Source organism: Phaenicophaeus curvirostris, chromosome 1 (assembly GCF_032191515.1).
Source record: "Phaenicophaeus curvirostris isolate KB17595 chromosome 1, BPBGC_Pcur_1.0, whole genome shotgun sequence".
NCBI classification, from domain to species: Eukaryota; Metazoa; Chordata; class Aves; order Cuculiformes; family Cuculidae; genus Phaenicophaeus; species Phaenicophaeus curvirostris.
In genome coordinates, this window is record NC_091392.1 from 109,841,158 (window position 1) to 109,864,108 (window position 22,951).

General features: G+C 42.7%; 1 protein-coding gene across 1 annotated transcript in view; it reads right to left on the minus strand.

Moving 5' to 3' along the window:
• Nucleotides 1-625: 625 nt before the first annotated feature.
• CYYR1 (cysteine and tyrosine rich 1) overlaps nt 626-22,951 on the minus strand; it is a 62,277-nt gene continuing 39,951 nt past the window's right edge. Inside the window, exons 3-4 of the mRNA XM_069870634.1 lie at nt 11,312-11,469; nt 626-8,255 (exon numbers count right to left, since the gene is read on the minus strand). Coding sequence (XP_069726735.1) covers nt 8,122-8,255; nt 11,312-11,469 — 292 coding nt within the window. The 3' untranslated portion in view covers nt 626-8,121. The remainder of the gene's footprint in view (nt 8,256-11,311; nt 11,470-22,951) is intronic.

Here is a 22,951-nt window from a genome sequence, read left to right on the forward strand (position 1 = left end):
CCGTGGGATTTTAACCCTTGAGACATACAGCATTGCCTCTCTGCACCACATCACTAGTCACAGCTTGGCCTCAATTTCAAACACTGGTCTGGCTGACCAGAAATTATAAGTGCAATACACACTAGCAACCAGAAGGATTTTAATGATAGAACTTTCAGTGGAAGTAAGTATCATCTCTTGCCAAGCTGACTTACTGCTGTGTCCCCCATTTGTTTTCCTACCCTGCGGGTGGCGCACACCAGCCCCTGCAGAACCAGTGAACTGCCCCTTGTACAATGGTGTATGAGGACTCACAGCTGGGGAGAGAGAGCTCTCCCCAGAAGAGAGGTTCACAAAACTCCCCTAGTTTTCTTGTGCCACATAGTGAGAGCTAGTGGAAAATCTGTTTTATTCTACTAGTCTCTCAGATGTGTCAGGGACCATTTATACCCCGCTAAAGACTCCTGTAGATTATGAAGATGGATAAACAGTGATAGCATAGCTGTGGCAAACATCTTAGACATAGGTTCACAGTTTGTCGGTAAGGAGCACAAATCTATGACACAGCTGAGACAGACCATCTCCAAGTCCATCACTATGTGCACACATGTCTATCAGCTGATTTCCTAGCCCTGATTCAGATGGATGATTGCCCACCCTCCATCTCAGAGGAAATGCACCACCAAATGAGGAACAGCAATGCAGGACGTATGTATTTATTTTCATTCCTAAATCTCAAGAAGCTACCTGATGAGGTCTCAGCTGAGGCACAGTAGTGGACATTGCACTACCACAGTACTTCTTTGATGAATGCCCACAAGAACTCTGCCTTGCTTTTTAAACACGGAAATAATGATGATGATAATTGACAAGGGCAGCCTCAGATTTCATAAACTCTTGGTATGTGAGGCAGCAGATATAGAAGCAACCTTGTCTCTTAGCTGTCAGTAAATAGCAGGTACCCTGGTATCCCTTTATGCCTTGGCAAGTAATCAACCATCCCATGCCCACACCATTACAAAGCAGCTCACTGCTATGATACTCGGCCTCAAACACACGCCATCCTCAGGTATACAGATTTATTCCATGTATATATTCTGTACATCCTGTTGTACAATCTACATTACCTGTAGTTGTCAAGTTATTGTTCAAGTTTCAAGGTATAATTAAAGAGTTTGAGCCCTATTATATGGATTCACTGGATTCCCAGCTGTAGATTACCATTTTGTTTAACTAACACCTACAGTTTACCACTTTTATAAGACCAAGGGACATTAGATTTCTAAAAATTAATCCAGGAAGTGTATTATACTTCAGCAAAATGGGTAAAACCAATTTCCTAGTTGAGTAATTGTTCGTAAAGGTCCAGATACAAAGCAGGGGGCTTTAGGTACTGAAATCACAATGCAGCCCCAGGCAACGTTTGGGCTTTGCAGTTGCACAGATGCCCACAACAAATCCTCCCCTCCCGTTAAAGATGCCCTACAGTGAAGGAAAACAGAAACATTCAGAAAAGAGGAGACATGCTCTCAACTTGATAGCTGGCCATACACAGAGAAAAAGACATCCCTCAGAGCTGACCTAAACCAGAAAGCAGATGTAGGCATGAATTCTTTTTCCATTTTCCTTTCCTCTTTCCAGGCTTACTGGCCACACTTGGATTTCTGGAAATGGAGAGAGAGAGAGGAGTTTAATCACAAGTAAAGCCTGGGCTGAGGGTGATCTCAGGATAGCTGCCGAACAGCTGGCCTTCCTCCCCTGCAGAGGAGGTGATGTTTTAAACCAGGGTAGTCTTGCAGTACCCTGACTCTTGCAGAATTCAGCCTCCCCAGGAAGCTCCTAGCAGTGGTGATGCAGGGGGCCAGGGGTCTGATTGGAAAATGTTATCCTCTTTGGAAAAGCTCTTTGGCAAGCAGCAGTAAAATAAGGACACAGCCCTGAGAGATCTTGAAGGAGCATGTAAAATAAGGGCAATGAGATGAGTCACTGGTAAATATGCTGTAATATTAAAATTCTGGGTAATTTAGATAAACTGACAAAAGGCTGTACTAGTCTCCAGATTAGTTCCTGTAATGGAGGACTTTCTGTCAATGCAATATGGGATCTATTGAGAGAAAATTGGGGATGGCGTACTAATGAAAAAATGGTTTTGCCCATGATCCTGAAAATGAACATATCATACATGTGTTGCAAAGTTTATGGGTCAAGATAGCCAGCCTGGCATTTATGGAAGGAAGGATAACTGCCTTGAAGCCTTCCCCCCAGGCAGGTTTCCTGCAAGCAAGCTGAGGGCTCAGCTGAAGACTCAGGCCTGAGGGAAACCAGCACCACACAGTTCCTGCTTCAGCCCCCCTCCTGCAGGCTTCAGCAATTTAAAATCAGCTGCTATCACTGGCAGCAGACCAGCTTGATGCTGTGAAGGAACCAGTTCCATATGCTAGGCTGACAAGAACCCCCACTTCCTTCAGAAACACCTAAGTCTTTGGCTCTCCTTTTGTTTCTGTTGGCTTTAGTCCATTCTTAGTCATCACTGTGGTAGCAATGGCATCCAAAGCCTGCCCTTTCCTAGCCTCCATCAAGGATGCAAAATACTTACAGTGCATAGCATAACGAAAATAAAGTTTTCCATTGCTGTGCAAATATTGTCCATCTTATCTTCACAGTACAACAGACAGACAAACATTTCTGCTCTAGTTGTTGCCTCCAGCACCTCGAGTTACATGATGCCCAAGCCAGAGTTTCCCAGATGCTTCTTTGGGCTGTTGTCCTGACTGCATACCAGCTCTTCAGCAGACTCCATGCTCATTGCTTTCACTTGCCCTGCTGTGACTGCAACCAGCAACAGCACCAGCAAGCTGGCTTCTGTGGGTCATATGAAATCAAAAAGCCTTGACCATTTTGTGATACCCTTATCTCTCTTTCCCCTTTGTAAAATGAGGGATCATCACCCCTCCTTTCTTTAGTCCTCTGTTCATCTCTTTTGACTGCACGCCAAAATCAAAACAGAGCTGGGGTTGGGGGGGAGGTGTTTAGAACAGGTGCACTGCAATCCAGGATTGGGCTGGGGCTCTGCTTTTTGGACTTCAGACATTGCTGCAATATAAAAACCACCATGAGACTGGGTGTACCCATTAGAAAATAATAACAGGGACCACTTGATAAAAGGTCTTGGTTGTATTTTCTCAAGGTGTTTTGTCCAATCACTGATGTTTTAGTGAAACTGAAGAAATATATTCAATTTCCCTTAATACTTTTGCTGCAGGGTGTTATAGACTATTACTGTGTGCTGTTAAATACCTGTTGCCTTTTATTCCAAGGCGACTAAAATAATTATTTTTCCAGTTACAACAGCATTTGGAGACATTCCAGGATGAAAGTGAATACAGAAATGCCAAACATTTCCTATTCTAATAGATAGCCATCAGTGCTTTATGAACTATCCCATTACATCCAAAAAATATCATTGTGGTTTTCACAATGGGTCTTGAGAACATTTGCTTTAAATTGAATGACTCTATATCTACTAAACCAAGAACATTGTTAATATCGATCCAGGTGCTCTATGGAGCAATCTACTCTTTTCATTGTGGAACTATTGAAAATCTGGTCTAATACATGGGTAAAACGGCATCTTTCAAAGTTACCAACATTTAAAAAAGCAAATAATTACATTTTTCATTAATAAGAAAAGGCTTATAATAGCATTAACGATCCTTTCACCAGAGTGTATCATTTAGGTAATGGCAGCCTAGCACATTAACTTCCCTTGGCTTTGCCTTGGCCTTTAACTCCTCCAACTGATTATTACCTAATTTGTAAAGTCTCCCAAATGGGTCATTAGCTCTTAAATACATTTCTCCTGCTGTTTGGTATATACCAGAGAAATAGTGGGCTGTCAGAGAGATAACTAGTTTGGAAGTAGCTCTTTTGGGGAAGGAAAAAAAAAAAAAGTAAAGAAATGTCAGATTAAATTAAGTTTGCAAAATGAATCATGACTTGAAATATCCCTGATACATGGTTAACTAAAACATCACACAGAATTTATTTTTTTCTACAAGGGACCGGCATCAGAGCATATGCAAGCATATGTGCCCTTGTAAGCACCTGCAGCTCCTGCTGCTTCAAATCCATAACAGCACTTGTGCAACCAGGCAGTCATTTAATGTGCTAAACTAGGAAACCAAGAAGAAAGGCTCATGGGCCCAGGTCCTGTACTCCTGACATGGTGACCTTCCCTCTCTGCCTCATAGAAATCATAAGCCAAAACAGAGCAACCTGAGACCACAAGAAAAGCAGTAGCATTTGGTCCAAGAATTTGAACTGCCTAGGGCAATGCTACATTCACCAATCAAATTAGTGGTAATGTCCACTGCCAAGCAAGAAAAGCCAAAGACTGTTTGGCTTTTCCCAGCCATGGATTATTTTTTTCTTTTTTTTTCTTTACAGTATGATGCTGGGCACGAGACTGAAATAAGCCAGTGTGACTATGTGAAAACTCTTTGTACCAACCCACTCATCTGCAAGCTATTCATGTGAAACAGAATAAATGCCTACTGGTCGGCTGTATTTGCACTGCAGGAACCTTGAATATGGAGGTGTTGAACAAATATTTCCACACAAAGAAAATAACACTTATGGTATAAAACATTTAACTTTTTCAACTAAATGCAACTAATAAACCTTTAGTATTAGCAAATAGTCCTCTTTGTTTATGCAGAAACTTCTTTGTTCTATTCCTTTACTTTCATAGATCTTTCTGACTCTCTCCTCCTCTTTGGCTGTCTCAGTCTGTCTGCTTATTTTCAATGCAATCATCACCTTCTTCTGAAAACAGGCTACTCTGCACTAGTTTTACCTGGTTTGATAGAAGGGCAACACCTTCAAGTTTTATGCCCTTGGCAAGGACAAGAGATGTAGTGTCCTTTGAGATAAAAATAATTTTCTGGTATGTCCAAATACATATGGTTCTGCAGAACGTTAATTAACATACTAAAATCAACATCCTCACTAGTGTTTTCACAGCAAACAAATAGCTTTCTATCACTATGAAATTTTCAATCTCCTATTGTCATATTTTTCCCCTGGAATATGCCATGCATATATTGTAGGTACTCCGGTCACTATGACCTTTAAGTAGTCCCATCAGAGGCAACACACACTTGCAAAGCTGAAAAATAGAGGACTCCATGATCAAAGACTTGTAGTTGTTTTCCAGATGTCTTTTTATTTAAGAAATCTGCTTTATGACTTGTTCTGACAAATATCAGAGCTAAAGAAATTCTTCCTCTAAGGGAAGATTTATGATCTATAGGATAGTTTTCTTTCTCTGTATTTTTCAGGGGACTGGATTCATCAAATACAAACTTCTCTTTGATTTGTGTGAATGCATGTTCAGCACAAATAAATGAAATACAAGAGTGGGGGAAATGACAATCCTCTTTATCTATAGGTAACGTTTTGGCACCGAAATATCATCTGGTGTGATCAACTGGAAAATGCTGAGGTACTAGCGTAGAACGATGTGGCAGAAACAGAATCTCCCACAGAGAAAATTGTGCTTATTCTGTTCTTTATACTGGTCACCACATCAGCAGGCACATCAATACCCCAGCAGATGGTTTTGAGTAGGGACTGCCAAAACACTGCATGAAGAAGGCTGCCCTTCATGGGAGGATTGTAATTGAGGAACATCTGTCTCTTGAGAGGTTACGGTACCAGCTCAAATGTTTCAGGGCACAGCTCAGAGCAGAATAATTATGAAGAAAATATATTCGGGACAGAAATGAGAATACAACTTTCCTTCCTCCAAGGAATCAGTAGCAACCAAAACCTGTGATGCAGCTCAGTTTTCCTCTGACTGGGTTACAAATGCCTAGGTAGCTAATGGGCCTGCAACTCAAGGCTCAGCTTGGCAAAGGGCCACAACACAGATCTTCTGAACTTACAGTGGCAAGGACTGAGTCCATTTGCATTTTCAAGTGAGGTTTCAAGAGGATAAGCTTAGTCAGCCTGGAAAGGACAAATACAATTACAAAATCAGAGCAAGAAAAGCCAATAAGGTCTTGTTTACAAGAAAGTCTTGAATAATATTTGTGCTCAAAGTTAAAAGGTTGCTTGAGTTCTTCCCTGAATCAAGACTGAATGCCAAAAATATCAGACTTAGAGGGTAATGAGAGGTTGTCAGTTGACCTCACTTGGATATGATATCACATTTTGCAAGAAATTTTTTTCATAGAATTGTTTAAGTTGGAAAAGACCTTTAAGATCATTGAGTCCAACTATAAACCTAACGCTGCCAACTTCACCACACCTACACCTCTTAAATACCTCCAGGGATGTTGACTCAACCACCTCCGTGGGCAGCCTGTTCCAATGCTTGATAACCCTTTCATTGAAGAAATTTTTCCTAATATCCAATCTTAATCTCCCTTGGAACAACCTGGGTCATTTCCTCTTGTCCTATCATTTGTCACTTGTAAGAAGAGATCAGCACCTCTCTCGTTACAACCTCCTTTCAGGTAGTTGTAGACAGTGATAAGGTATCCCTTCAGCCTCCTCTTCTTCAGGCTAAACAACCCCAGTTCTCTCAGCCGCTCCTCATAAAACTTGTTCTCTAGAACCTCCATGAGCTTCACTGCCCTTCTTTGGACACAAAATTTTATCCATTAATACACTGATACACCTGAGAAGAAGCTGAGGGTTACACTGAAAAGCATTTAAATGCACTCTGATACCCAGGAATCAGCAGTAAGATATAGTGACCTAATACCACATCCTGAACTATAGGTACCGTATTCTTGTCACCTTCTGCTATTTTGGCTGTAGCATTCTCAAACTGCACAGCCACCCAACTCAAAGGGTGTTCAGCACTTTTAAATCCCAAAAGAGAACCACCGTCTTTGTGGCTCACCTATAAAACTAAGAAATATACTAGTCTTACCATTGAAGGTTGATGCCTTAGGTTACAGAATGCTCTATTCCAAAGTTAAATAGCTGCTGCTGAATTACAGTTAGCCTCGTAAGTACATGAAACACTTCAAATCATTAAGGCCTGTACTTTACAGAGTAGAGATTAAGTAATTTTGAACAATATTTGTGACACATGCAAAAAATATTATTTGGTGACTTACAGTTTTAAAATATTCAAGGTAATACTCAAAAGTAATCTGATGCTCACAGTCTCTCTGCTCACCTCTTTGGTTTGGCTGAATATCATTATTACTGGTAAACAATATGATTTAAAAAAAACCTTTAATCAACCCAATTGAAGGCAGATCTATGATGTTTTAATATTTGAATTGTATTTTTCTCCCACTTGTGAGTTTCCCCAATTCAGTGATTTTTTAAAAAATCAAAGTATCATTTGCTGATAAAAAAGGCATTGTAGCATATATCCAATGTCTACAGCATTTAAGTCCAAGTAAAAGTAAATCAACTATAAATTACTGTATTTCACATATAAAACCCCTCTTTACGTTTACATTCCAGGCCATGACCTAGTTTTAAACCGTTTAAAAGTAGGCACTTAAAACAACCTGCATTTGGCCAAAAATAATATCCATCATTTTTGGTTACAGAATAACTCCAACAGCACTTCTCTTGATAACAAGCTTCTCAGACCAATATGGACAGCTGATCATTGAGTATTATCAACCTGAAGCAGAAACTGCAAATAGCTTTAGTCTTCCTTGCTCTTCCTTACTCCTCTTGTTTCAAGAAAAGGCATAGCACATGCTTGAAGACAACAGTTGGAGTTCTCCTCCAAAATAAGCCCCAAAAAGCTCCAAAAACCAGCTTGCAGAATAATTTGCACCACTTGCAGTCTTACACGGGAAGACCCCCACTCTCAGGTGCCATAACAGGCTGCAGCTGAAGCTATGCACTGATGCTAAGCAGTACTCATCAGGCAGTAACTCCCAGGAAATGTTTCTTTGGTCACACGTTGTTTAATCATGAAATGTCATGGTCCGGAGTGGACAGTATTTTTCTTCATCCTGAGCCATGGCAACCCTTCCACATTGTTTAAACACCTGGACGTAACTGTTAATATAGATCCTATCCTATTTGTCCCTGAGCTGAGTATTTGTTCCAATCATGCTGGCTGTTTCAACAAGCAGTTAATATCCGTGTGAAGCCATGTAATTATTTCCCTGAATTTCCAGGGTAAGGAGGGGGTGGGGGATACTGTATTGAAGTCTGTGGAGTTGGAGTATAAGGTGGAGGTAGGTCAGCTGGGTACTCCATTTCATATTCGTAATTGTACGGTGGTGGAGCCACTGAAATGGGAGAAAAAAGAAGACATAGTTAAAAATCTCTTTTCAGATGCAAGTCCACAAGTATTTTCTAGCCGCCATTCAGACTTCCATACAACAGATGCAAAGTCTCCTGGCAATGCATTCACTTTTTTTTTTTCAGACTGCCATTACACAGTCACTTTATAGCAATGAAAGTCCTTGCTTATTGCCCTTTCCTTCACTGTTTAGCTGTGTGCCCAATGACATGCTGTGCTGGCAGCTGTTTGAGTGGCCGTATGTTTTCAGTGGCCACACCAGAGTGATGTGGCACAGATAAACTTCTTCATGAGAGGAGGGTTGGGTTTTTACCATATCCATTCCATTTCACCACCTTCGGCAGCAACATGGACTTATGCTACCTAAAACTGATGGCATAGCTAGGGCTTTCACTGATCTTCACAGATCTCTCAACCACCTTCTGGATCCCATGCCATGCCATGCCAAACAGATGAAAGCTCCTCACTGCACAGCAGCTTCACACCTTCCAGGGCAAATGCCAGGCATCTTCCCAGTATGTTCCCAGGACTCAGAATGAATAATAACAAAGCTTTTGCCTTGTTCACCCCAACAGAGAGGGAAGCCCTGCATTTGCAAACTGGGTCAGGCATTTTGAAAAAAACAAACATATTCACAAACAGCTGAAAACATTTCCTCAACTACTTCTAATAACCTTTCAGAGGAAGGATTAATTCAGTAATCATAAAGACAGTTAAAGTTGCAGAATGATAGCAAGGTAGGAACCAAAGGCTCCACATCAAGACCTCATTAGAGTAGTCTTGACAGATTTTAAGGTCCAGAGTCTGCTTCTTCTCTGTTCATGTTGCCATGGATGCTTTCTTATTCCCTCCCTAGATGTCTCAGGCAAATTGGTACCAAAAGAGCACTTCAATAGAGAGCAAACAGAAACCTAGGATGTTTGTGATGGGGGCAAGAGACTCAAATCCCAGTGTGCCATGAAAAGCACTCCCTGGTCTCTGAAACCTTGGCTGCCACTGTGGCTGAGGCCAAAGGAAAGGCAACCCTGCACTTGCAGTTCCTGTCCAAAACACATAATGGCAGGGGGGAGTGTTGATCATAAACCCTGCAGCCAAAGCTAGGTCAGTTATTAGTCCACAAGTGTTCATTACAGAAGGGAACACAGAAATCCCATCCTAAAAAAAAAATAAAAAATGCTGCTGCTGAGAGGAAGAACTGCTCAAACTAATGTTTGCACCAAGAACAGGGAGTGTGCAGTCTCAAACTGCCTGGAGGTGGAGAGATGGGGGTGAGTCATTGCAGGAGCAGACTGGGGAGGAAAAGGCTACATCCCCAGAATCTTCATTTTGCTCTTGTTTTTACAGCTTGCAGTGACTAGTAGATTCTGAACTAGCTCTTCTGCAATTCATGGTTGAGAATATTGTGGTTTTCTTTCATTACTATTCTCTCTATGCCAAACAATGTTGCAATGATAAGGACGATTATAGATGGATTTAGTTTCACTGAAAAGTAAGAGCATAAGGGAGAAAACAGACTCTCAGAGCAGTGGATGTGATAAAAGAACACAAAATAAATATTGCACAGCTTGCCTATAAGCATACATAATGCACCTGGGGTTTGGTGCAACCTTTGCAACAGGAGAGAAGATAAAGGCAGGGGATCTCTAGGAGTGGGATGAAGGGACTTCATCCATGAAACACTATTGCCTTTTATTGCAGTGAACTCTCAAGTCATCCCCAGGCAATCACTCCTGGATTTGTAATTAAAAGTGTCACTGAAGCAGAGACATAGCCAAGCTGCACAAACACCACTGTGCTGCTTCCAGGGTCAGCTTTGCTCTTTAACGATGCGGCCACTTTCATGTGGTGAGGAGCCCGAAAAAGTGAACCCTGCAGACCCCAGCCGACTCAGTGCAGATCCACCTTTGGTGCTTCCCAATCCTAGACATGAGTTGACAAGTGTGGTACAGAGAGTGTCTCTGCACAGAGCTAGCTCAGATACAGCCTGATGTACTGGTTCCCACTCATTACGGGCACAACTGCACTGGAGCAGACCCATAAGGGGTCCCTACTGTCCCCTGGGATGCCCTGCAGCCTGTAACAGCTTGTTAGCTCAATGTCAGATCTGACTTGGGCTCTGTGTCTCCCCTGGTACTCCCCTGCACCTAGAACTCCATTATGCCAAAACAATGTAATCCCACAGACAAGCCTGCATTGAACACGTCCGACACTAAGCTAGAACTAAGAAGCACTGCCGGATCTCAGCTAACCTTGACTAAGGCACAGTGGGCATCTCTGCACCCTGCTCCAAGTTTCTATCAGTTCAGCCACAGCGCCAGGTGGATGCAGAGCTAGCTCCAGCACCATAGACCAGCCAGCAATCCCTCCTGGGACACAGAGCAGATAACACACTGCAAAGATGCCTGTCTGCCTTTGTAGAAGTCGTCTGGGACACTGCAGCACCCAGCAGGGCTTGTGAGCTCTGGCTGAATACCAGCAAGCTCAGGCTGCATTGGACTCCACATGGCACCCCTCAAAGCCTTCGCGCTATGACCCACAGACCTTATCGTCCAGGTTTTCCCCTCTCTGTAGTACACCAGGCCCCATTATATTGGACAATGAAAAGAAGCTGACTCCATGTGAACAAGAGCAAATACAAGAACCAGAACACAAAAGAAGAACAACCGATTCACGGCCAGAAAGCCTCTGGCACAGGGAGAAGGTCTATCCTGCACAAGGCAGCACTGCCCTGAGTGAGGTCTCAATGTGCTACTGCAGGCACTGCAAGCCACACAGCTGTGCGAGTCTGGCACCTGGCCAGATCTCATTAGCCCACTGAGAAGCTGAATAAATTAGCCCAGGGAGAGCACTGCACTGATAAACACTGCACACGCTGAGCTGCCTTACGTTTCTCAGCAGGGAATTGTGCCGTTCCCCTCTGGACTGAGGAAAGCCGCCTGCTGTATTCACATCCCCTATTTACTGCAGAGCCATAACTATGCAAAGATATACTCCTACTATGAGTGCAGGCATTCTTGCAGGGGTGCAATTTTGCTTCCTTACCTGGGTATGTACTGATAGTGTTGATGTGCGTAGTTCGGATGACCCCTACTCGAGTCCCGCGGTTGTTCTTCATGCACATGCAGATACAGATGGCAATCCCAGCAATCACTCCCATTATAAATACTATACCGAAAACAATTCCAGCTATTGCTGTGCCTCTGCAAGGGAATGGAAACATGCAGTCAGTCTTAGCCAAACAGTGTTCACAAAACAGAATTTTCTCAGGAGCAGCCCCCATTTGAGCAAAGAAGTGTGTATTGATTACTAAAAATGCTGCAAATTTTGATCCATCAGGGCATCTGAATAGAAAAAAAAAATGAAAGATCTCCAAGACCAAAATGAGAAACTCTTTCAGAGTTGCTTTTGCAATTGTACCAAATCACTCTGCTGATTTCACTTATGTTAAATCCTCCCATTCCAGGGCCTTCTGAATTGAACAACTTTTAAATATTACCAAGAATAATTTCTTCCCTCTCCCATCATCACACAGGACTTTTTTTTTTTTTTCCCTAAAAGCATTGGTATGACTTTCTTTTGAAAAGAAAGAGTAAGTTATTCCCAACAATAATATATTCCAGAAGCATCCCAAAGCGCCTGCATGCTGTGCTTCTACTGGAACGGATTTGTCATTGTTTTATCTCAGGTCAAAAAGTCCTTCTGCTGTGCTTCTGAGCCCATAGATTAAGGAGAGCCCCCTCTTCTTGAGGACGAGCAGCAAGAAGCAAAGCAAATGCCCACTCTTTCACACATCTCCTGCTGCAGCCAGCACAAGTATTTAAGGCTTAAACGATTTCTTTTGAAACACTCCAGAGGAAAGAATTTAGCTCAGCCCCCTAAGAAATGAATCAGACTTTCCTTGAAATTATATAGAAAAAGGAAAGGAAGCCTTATTGCACTGACACATGGGAGAAAACCTCACCGAGAGGCACTGAAGAGCTCCCAGTAATATTGAGGACAAAATCAGCCTTTCCGACAAACCCTAGTTCACTCAGGTTTGTTGTCAGGCGCAGGCAGTGAAGCATATGTTATATGAAAGATGGTATTTATAGCCTGTCCTTTTACGGAAAAAAAACCAGTGACTTGCCAGAAGTATTCTTACTCTGTGCATCTCTTCATCTTCCAGCAAAGATTTCAAATAGCAACCTTGCTGGCAACTTTTTTACTGGACATTTTAATCAATCCAAACTGAGACTTCATCAACATGAAAAAGCTTGACTAGGTATTAGTGCAATGGAGGGAATAGACCAGGCACTGCAATACGACAAAGACAAATATTAAAAGGAGTCTAAAACATATTTGGCTTCCCCATACTGGTGTGGGAATAAGGAGCATGCCTGATTTGCCAAATGCTGATAGCCTACTGGCCTGCAAAAAATCAGCAGGAGTCATGATGGACTCGGTATTTGAAAAATCAGACCTTCTATTTAGGAACCTAAATATGAATTTAAGAGCTTGCTTTTAGGCCCTAACTATTCAGGAACTTGGCCAAGATTTGTAGTACAATTATGGAACTATATAGTGTAAGTAAAACACAGACAATTTGCTGTCTCACTAAAGTACACTGGCAAGGAGCTAAATTGTTCTCTACTGTTATGTATGAACAGGGTGCAGGTAGAGTGAACCTGTTAACATTTTGCAGAACATATAATGACCTAATTTATGACACCTTAACTCATAGCAGCAATCACCTGGCCATAAAACCAGGAGCTTAAAACACTGACGTGATCAAGTGCTTTGCTATTAACCACCACAAGTAACTGAGAAAAAAACTCCCCACCCTACTGCATCCCCCGCAGCTTGCATCTAAGAAAAAGGTAGTCTGATGCTCTTGGAAGATGTGATCAAGAGACTTCCCATTTTGCCATCCTGTTCCCTCCGCGAACATTATTGCTACCTTGAGAGAAACTGCTGTATAAGGAAGCTTGATTTGGGAGACCTTTTAACACAATATTCTTTTAGTTCCAGGACATTCCCTTATGATACCTTATAATTCGACTGAAAAATCAGGCATAATGCTTGGTACCACTGTTAAGAACCACAGTGAATTGCAACTGCTTTTGCTACGTCCATTTAGTGGATGCATCACTGTGCCCTTTGCTGTGAGCACTGCATCACAACATCACAGGGAACTGCTACACTGAAATAACCTCTCTCCCAGGTGGAAGATGCAGAACCAGCCACTGCTGACTACTGGCCTTAGGTCCTGCACCACACTTTGCTTTGTACATGGTTCACTGCTGCCTAGCTCTTGCATCCCAGGTATGTTCTGCCTGGCTGATCTGCTCAAATCCCAGAAACCACAACAGTGCCCTGCACTTCTAACCAGCTGCACCTGAGGAAAACTCAACCTCCATCTTAAAGGCTGACAAAAGTGGCTAACACACAGCACACATTAGCTTCCCAATGCTAAATTAAAAAAAAATCTGTATTAATAAACACCATTTTAAACACAGTTTAAATAGTGTTTGTCTTGGCTGTCTCCAAAGGCAAAAATTTCTCATTATGTTCTGGAAGTGGTCAGTCAAATGATATTTGGTCACCTGCCCCGAGCGATAGGTTGCACTTCGCATCCACCAGTGCCTACTGGACATCCCAGCCTCATACCCAAAGCTCACTCTCCCTTTCTGCATGAACAGCAACTGCTCCAAAGCAATACCACTTAACTAATTGAAGTGATGATTCCATGATACTTTACAGAAGAAATGTGTTCATAAGGAGAGGAAAAAAGATGACAAAGGTTCTAATACCATCTTCAAAAGGAGTTTCTACCTTTCCTGAGATACTAAGCAGCTACTTATACACCTGCCAGCTTGCTTTGGGAGAGACAATTGAGATCTGAGGGCTCACTTGCAGTCCTATAGCTTTTCCTAGTGACCCTTTGGTGGTGTTGACTGACTGGCAATACCTTGCCTCTGTAAAGAAACATAGGCAGGGCAAGACACAGCTGTAGAAAGCCCCTCTGTATCAGCCTGCATCTGGAATTAAAAAAGGGCTGAAATGCACTGGCAAAACCTCCAAGCTGGAAAAAGCCTCTCAGTCTAAACACAAATACACTGGAAAGCAAAACCTACTTCTTCCAGACTAGTGAACCCAGGTCTATAAGAAAAACACAGAATATTTGGTAAAGCATTGTCTTGCTGGTCCCCATTGTAGCTTCTGCTGGTTTAGCCATGAACCAGAAGTAAAAATGGTCACCAGAGAAATTATACACCAGCTTAGTCCTGCTGATAAAACACGTAAATACAAGTGTTGCTCATGGTTCCAAAATCAGGACAAAAAGTGGTTTAAATAGCTAGACCCACCGCTGCTCATGGATTCAGGTTTTCATACTGCAGTGGTAAATTTAGGCCACCTATGGATGGTTACGCAAAGAAAGCCTGGGATATGGAGCAAAATATGTAGGTCATGCTTTAAATCTTGTTACAGCCTGACTGAGCACCAGCAGAAAGGTGCTCAGTCTCGGCAGGTTTCAGATCAGAACCAGTGCCACGTACATGAAAGTGCTCCAGGAATCGAGTGTTTGAGTTGAAAAGGATCTGATTGAGAGAACTTCGGATGTATTCTCCCATATATATATATATGAATATATGTAATGCTATACCCCTCTCTGACAGGCAGTTAAAGCATAAAAACCCTCCTGCTTCCAAGACCTGCAGCCCCCACCACTCCCAGTGGCCCCCAGTAAAACTAGAAGCACTCTGCCTCTGAACATCAGGCTACACCTTCTCAGCATCAAATCCTGGCAGGATGATGCTCGTGCAGTAGCTGTTCTGGGCACACAGCACAAAAATAAATGCTTGTTCTTTTTGTGGACAGTATGTGGTATTGTACAAAATAAAATGAGCGTGTGTTTTTTAGAAAAGGGTTGAGTTTCTCTTCATGATATTAGGAAATTTTTGAAACTAAATATCCTATAAATAAATAACACTCATTTTATATTAAAAAAGATGTCCGCTTTGCCGTTCTTTCCCTCACTGATAATTTAGATTTCTGTATAGAGACATGGAGGGATACAGAGATTTTTCATGCCATCACCACTATAGAGCTTTTCAAGGGAAACTGCCTAAGTGGAAAAAAAAACCACTGTAAAGCCAAAGAAGATGTAGAGTCACATAGAAACTAGAAAGTTTGAATTAAAGAGAAAACTTTGAAATGGAACAATTTGAAGGAAAACATGATACAAAGTCCTTTTAAAGGATCAAAACCAATGAGGAGAAAAATACAGTAAAAAACAATGCATAGAAAAGTAAAGGGGTAAAAATCGGATATTCAAAGAAGCAGCTTTCCACCTGCTTTTAACAACATCCCCCTGGAGAGGATATAAATCTCATTCACAGCTTAGCATTTCTGGCCCAGCAGAGCCCTGTGCAAGGAATCCAGCCTTTTGCTGGCTGACACCAAGGCACCGACAATGCTGGAGCCAGGCAGAGCTCTCGCTGCTCTTGCAGCCAGTGCAGCTGAAGTGCCTGGGATGGGAGAACCCGTCCCTTGTGGGGACCCGGTAACTTGGGTGTTTTACACAAGTGGCAGAAGTGTCACCAGCAGTTGCTCCAGCCTGCAACGGCTATGATTGAGGTGACTGGAGAAAAGGAGAGAGACTAAAAAGTAGCTCTGCTCCTTCAGGTTTTAATGAGTGAGAATGGGGTTCCATCAGTGTCCCTTCCCCCTCCAGAAGGCTACTAATTCGTGATTAGTAGCGAAAAAAGTAGATGTCAAATTTGTACAAGGCAAATACTGCAGTCATCTCCACTTGGTGACAGCTGATATTAGTGTTTCCTTAAAGACAAATGCTTACTGAATAAGCATAAATTTTTAAATGTATTGCCAAAATATGGGAGTCTGGGAATCAGATATACATGGATTGTGTGTACATCTGCATTGCAGAGTGGAATGGACTTTATAGTCCAGGGGCCTGTTTTTCCTTCTTCGGTTCTGCCCTAACTTCATATGTGGTATGATGTGGAGCATAAAACTTTGCCAGGGAACCTAGTTTATTAGTACAAAATTACAAAAAAAAAAATTAAAAAAATCTTTCAGTCAGGTACTCCAGAAAGCCCACAGACTATAATGCAAAATGTTTTCATCCTAGCGGCACCAAGACAGTACTTCTTCAATCTGTCCCCTCTACCCCTGCTTCCCACCCAGGGATCCCCAGCAAAGTGCATGGCTCAAAAACTCCCCACATCACTGCAGCCAACAGATGGTGCACAGCATGTCCCCCTGGCCTTCTCCTGCCTCTGAGGTGTCCTCAGCATTTGGGCACGAATAGGTCTGGCTCCAGCTATGGGTCAGGACAAACAAGGTCAAGCAGAGGGGAATAGATGCCAACCAGCCCAGGCTTGCTGCAGTGAAGACCTCCAGCCATGTCCTTGCATCCCAAAATCCTCCTGATGAGGCTTGGGTTGCCCTCCTCCACCCATGTTTGCACTCATGCCTCCACAGCTGCACCTTCTCAGTGTGCCAGGACAGCCCCAGCTGCTGGTGCCCTTCTCCTCCAAGGATACCATGGGGACAGTTTCCGTTTGCACATCTTCCTACATCCCCAGTGGCCCAGTGGCAGCACCCTTTCCCCCCTGGGTGCTTTGGAGGAAGTCAGGGGCTGCCCAGCACTCTGTTCACTGTCCCTGTGACCCCAGCTCTTCAGCTTTGGGTTGCGCAACCCTCACAGTTCTGACTTTTTTGCATTTATTGTCCTATACAGGCAGATGTTTTCCCTCAATTCCTGTTTCCTTTAGCCCTTCCCTCCCCTGGAACACCTTTAAAGGCTCTCTTAAACTGGAGAAGCCAAAAAGACATTTGGGGAGAACATAAGAAAAGGGAGAAAACTTTCTCTCCTGGCCTCCTTCAATATTTTGCAGGTCAGCAACTTTATGACCCAGACTGGATGGTTTTGGGTTTTTTTTAACTCAATGTTTTTATCACTCAATGGATTTCTCCTCCACAAACCTGCCCAGACTCACCCTGAGCTCATGTAAATTTTAGCATCCACGGTCTCATATGACAAAGAGCTCCCCAGCTTAATTACACATCTGAAGAACTGTCTCCTCTGCTCTGTTCTGAACTGAATGCCCAGGAGTTTCACCCACACCTCCCAGCTTATCAGTGATGAGATACCCTTTCCACATAGCCTGTGATTTTACAGACCTTTAGCATCACGCCTGGCAGCTAACTCTTCTCCATCCTGTCGGTGCGCCATCCTGCTTGGCTGTTCTGAATACACAGACCATTTCAAGCCTTTGATCGTGCCCCCCTTCTTGCACTTTTTCTCACTCTCTTCTGCTGTTTTCTGAGAGCTGCAGCAGAAGCATGTATAACAGAGGCACAATCATGTTTGCTGTTTGTTTTCGTCTCTATTTTATTTTTAAATAGTCCACAGTATTAGATCTGGTTTTGTTTTTATTTTCTTAACTGTCAAACAGCTGGGATCTAAGGTTTTACAGCACTACTTACCAAGTCTCACTTCTGAGAGGTAATATCAGCCCAGAGCCTATCAATTAATGTGGGAGTTTAGTTTGCTTTTCCCTATAAGTATTACATAGTATTTATGGGCCCTGGACCTCCTCACTGGACTTGTGTCCTCCACCAGATGACGAAGGCTAAAGCTACAGCACAGGTGAACTTAGGCTACCAGCTCACTCTGTATCACTCTTATCAATTCAGAAACTAGCACTGCCGAAGCGACAGAGCTCTGCATCAGAGACGCAATTATATTTCCATAAAGGTCTTTTTGTCCTGTAATAGTTCATGGTAGCAATTTTACAGAAATTTGACCGAATATCAAAAGAAGATGTTAGTAGCGTGTGAAGATCAGTATTCCCACTCTGCTTTTGCTATATTTCATTACCATACCAGTGCAAGAAAGATACGCCATTCTCAGTCTTCACTTTGCTCAGCTGATCTCTTCCATCTCACCATCCTTCCTAATTTCCAGTACTGTTTTAGTTCTCCAGTTAATTTATTGCCAACTCTCTGTATCTATGATTTGCTAGCACTGCATCTCTAGAATAATATTAATAACAAGACATAAAATGCAATTTTGAATTCTACTGTTAATACTAATAAACACCCTTTACTTTTTTCCCCCATTCAGCATTCAAAAAGAATCTAATAATGGATTTTTTAAAACTCATTCTCTGAGATAAAATAAAATACAAAAAAATCAATGATCTTTGATCTTCTGATCCGGCCATTGACATTTTGAAAAATGTACTCCTTGGATTCTTAATCACGCTTGATGTTACTTGGAGGGAGGGGGTGTTGGGCTATTTATTTAATTTGGTTGGCAAACCCTGGTTTACTTGGACTGACAGCAGAAGTGCAGCGGGGTCGTGCGCTGTTTTCTCCTGCCTTCACCAGAGCAGGCAGATCTGTTCTGGGGTGTTTGCCATTCTCCACAGTTGTCACTTTATTTCCATACAGACAAAACCCACATAGCAAGTGATCCTCTAGGAGACTGGCTTTGCTGTCCAGGGTATTTTGGTTTTATGGCTGGGGTACCTTGAGAACCCCATGGCAAAAGCTGATGGGAGGAGTAATTGAATTGTAGCCCTGGTACCAGCAGCCTTCTCACCATGAAGTTTTACAGCCCTGGAATACAGACATCAGGGTAGCGTGAACAAAAAAGCCATCCAACCCATGTACCGGAAAAATTAGTTTACAGAGTAGTGACTCAAAAGGACCAGGCTTGCCTTTGAGGCTTTACGTTGCAAGTAGTACTTAAGACAACATTCTGACTAGTACTTGCTTTAAATTCATGTTTTACTGCAGGAAGGAAGCAGATGATTGTTTGCTTCCGCAAACAAATCCTGCCTGCCTATTAAAACTGGGTACAGACTGTACTTGGACTGTATTTTCCTTCTTTTGCTCCTACTCAGTTGCATTTAAGCTGTGTTGTTAATGTTTAATTCCTTCCAAATAGTTTCCTCCATTGTGTTCCCTCTCTACCTTGTTATACTTGTGAGATTATTAACTCAAACACCAAAATATCCTGAGTTGCAGCTGTACAATGAAAATGTAGTTGGTAATCATGCCAATTCCCAATCTCCTTCCTCCCAGCTCCTTGTGTACAGGTCGTCACTTTAAGACTGCCTCATACTGTTAAACTACATAATCCTGCAAAGAGTTAAAGGATAGTACGTTCTGTCTTTTAGTATTGCCAGTAACTGAGCAATAGGGTACCTTCTACAGCTTGTTAAAAGGCTGCTGAGCCACTGAAGCGTAATTGTGCCACACTTGCAAAACCAGAAAGAAAATCATATAAACTGCAAACCAAAAGGACACGTAATTACAGCTTGTTCTGGTTTGGGCTATTGTTGGACAGACTTCTCAGACAATTTGCCTTTTGAGAAATACGTAGACATTTTATGCTCACTTCCTTTATACCAAATCATACATTTTTCTCTCCACCCTAATGCTGGAGGTGCTGCTTGGCCAGCTTTCAATAAGCCACCCTGGAAAGGCCAGTATAGCTGCCATGGTAAAGAGAGACTAAACAACGCAAGCTCTTCCTCTAACTAGTTCCTAACCTGCTTTCCCTGCCTGCGAACAACAGGCCTGACACCCTCCAGCTGCCCTAGACAGAGGGTGTGGAGGGAGGGATAGCATTGCTTCCATCCTACTTAAGACTCGGTGCAAGGCTGGCTTGGAAATAATTTTATAGACAGGGGGAATGATGCATGAAATATAGCTGGGAGGTGCAAGCCACAATATAGCAAGCACAACACTTAACACACAATGGTGCTATTAACTGCTCACGGCTGAGCAAATGCATTTTGATCAGTCCCAGCCTGTCCAGCATTTTCATCAGACTAATACGTGCACACATGCAGATGCTGGTTTTGAAACACTGAGTCTATCGGTTTGGCAGTTCAAAAATTTCCGAACATTGCCAGAATGTTAAAAAAACCCCAACAATGCATATTTAAAATAAGAGATCAAAAAAAAAATAAAATTCAGGAATACACAAGCAATGCAGAGAAGCTTTCTTTTGACCTTTTACATGAAAGAATTCTGATTAAGATATCACAAGGTTTCCAGATACCACTTTTCACCCTCATGCTCTCTTACTGCTTCTCTGTCCTTGTTTTGCAGCAGCTCCTCTCGCTCCACCTTTCCCTCTCAGACATCCTGTGCTGTTCCCTGCGCTCATGACCTTGCCTCACTGTAATGGACCTCACATGCTTCCCTGGAAAGGAAATAGAAGCCATAATGCAATTTACACTTTCCAAAATGTTCCTCATTGTGCTCACGAATCCAAGGCCCAACCTGACACTGACTTAAATAGAAAATTATAGCACAATTGTACCTAATGTAGCTTTTGCTTTGATTTAGGGATTTTTATCCTTTTTATGCCTGCAGTTTGCATTGCTGGCTGAGCCTGCCATTTAAAATGCTTTTTGAACCAACAGCTCGGGAGAGGCTGAATTTGCTGTCCAACTTCCAGCCCTTTCAGCATCAAAGTGCAAGAGGTTAAGATGATACAGGGGACTTCCAAGAAGACCACAAAGTTAGTAACCCCCACTAATGGCTTGTTTTTGGCAGCTGGGTTATTGGATATAAACACAAGAATCCCAGGACTACCATCTTTCTGGTAATTCTTTACATATTCTTTCTGACAATTATTTTATTTACATCAGCTTCTGTGAACGCTTGACTTCGCACGCTCCATAAACCCAGTACAGAGGGCAGCTCCCCTTCTGGGAAGCTTCTGCTGTAGGGACCTAACTTACTATTGTGTCTCCTGGACCTCTTGCCAGTTAAATCGTGAAATCTCTGAGCTATCAATAGTCCAGACTGCGTAGTTTTACCCTGGCACGCATATAGAGTGTATTTTGACCCAGCCTGAAGCCAAGCCTGTGAAGTTACGGTTGCCATAAAGGCTGATAGTTAAGCATGTTTCAGCATGCCTGCTGCTTGCTTTGCACCTGTAATGAACCTTGAAGCCAGCCACATGTGATGCGATTTTGACGTGCCAGGGAACATTCTGGACAGGGCAAACTGGTCAGTGAAACAAGTGAGCAGGAACTGAGGGAGAGAGTCAAAAGACTGGGCTTTTAAATCTTGCTAGGTGAGGCAGAGGAGCACCAAGGCAGGATAAAGGTGACCCACAGATTAATTAATTTTAAAAGAGAAAGGGCCACGGTGACTGTGATTAAAAAGCACGGTTCCTCATGATTTCCAAGACAATTGGCTAAACAGAGAAGTAAATGCTAGAACTTGAAAACAGAGCTTTGCCACACTCTAGGATGTCTTCTGTGTTCTCTCTTCATTTTTTCTGCTGTTGGCCTTGTCTGTCTTCATAGTTTCACACCACTCTGCCTGTTCTGATCAACTTCACTTACAAAGTGGTGCATGGTAAAGGCACGGTGAGGGCTGGTCCTTGTTGTATTTAATTTTCTCCATGTAAAACTGTGTCCTCAACAGCCTTGTGTGTGCCATCTAGCCACTAACCCATGCACTGCAGCACAAGTTGTAGTTGCTAGCAAAGCTGTGAGCTAACCATCGCCTGCTGCCTCATTTCCTGTGGCTGAAACAAATAAATGAACTGGCAGAAAATCCTCTACTCCTTAACATAACAGTCATATCTTTTTGTTGAGGTTTCTGAAAAGTAACAACAAAAACAATGACAAAAAGATAGCATCAGTATTCTCCCTGTGTTTCATGTGAGTGGCACAGTGGAAGATGCAGCAGGATGATCTTCCTCAGCTTTTAAGACCTGGGATTTGATTCTTGGAGAAGACGTCCTTCAGGTTTTCCTACAAGCACTTGCACAGCAGAGACCAGGACCAGGTGAGCAGCGCTGGAAAAGACTTCCCTTGCCCATTCCCAGTGACAGCACAAACTCATTCCAAACTTAACTGACTGTGTATCTCCAGCTGAAATTCAATGAACAACAGGTCGAGGGAGGTGATTCTCCCCCTCTACTCTACTCTCATGAGACCTCACCTGAGTACTGCATTCAGTTCTGGAGTCCTCGGCACAAGAAGAACATGGATTTGCTGGAGTGACTCCACAGGAGGACCACAAAGATGATCAAAGGGCTAGAACACCTCCCATATGAGGACAGGTTGAGGGTGTTGAGCTTGTTTAGCCTAGAGAAGTGAAGGATCCAGGCAGACCTTATAGCAGCTTTCCAGTACCTAAAGGGGGCCTACAAGAAACCTGAGGAGGGGCTCTTCATCAGGCAATGCAGTGATAGGATGAGGGGTAACAGTTTTAAGCTGAAAGAGGGTAGATTTAGATCAGGTATTAAGAAGGGGATGGTGAGACACTAGAACAGCCCTCCTTCCTGGAGGCATTCAGGGCCAGATTGGATGAGGCTTTGAGCAACCCAATCCAGTGGAAAGTGTCTCTGCCCATGGCAGGGGAGTTGGAATTAGATGATCTTTAAGGTCCCATCTGACTATGATTCTATAGGTCAATGACTGAGTGAATCAAAGTCACAACATGTTATATCCTTTCCAGTTAAACCCTTTCCATGACAGGGATGTCTTTGAGAAGTAAAAAGCCACTGAATATAACTCTAAGACAATATTACTATTTGGTTTGCTAATGAGATACCTGTTTGCATTATGGAAATGTGTCTCTTCCAGACTATGACCCTGGATTTTCTAGGTTCCCCTCAGGGGCTCCCAAAGAAGG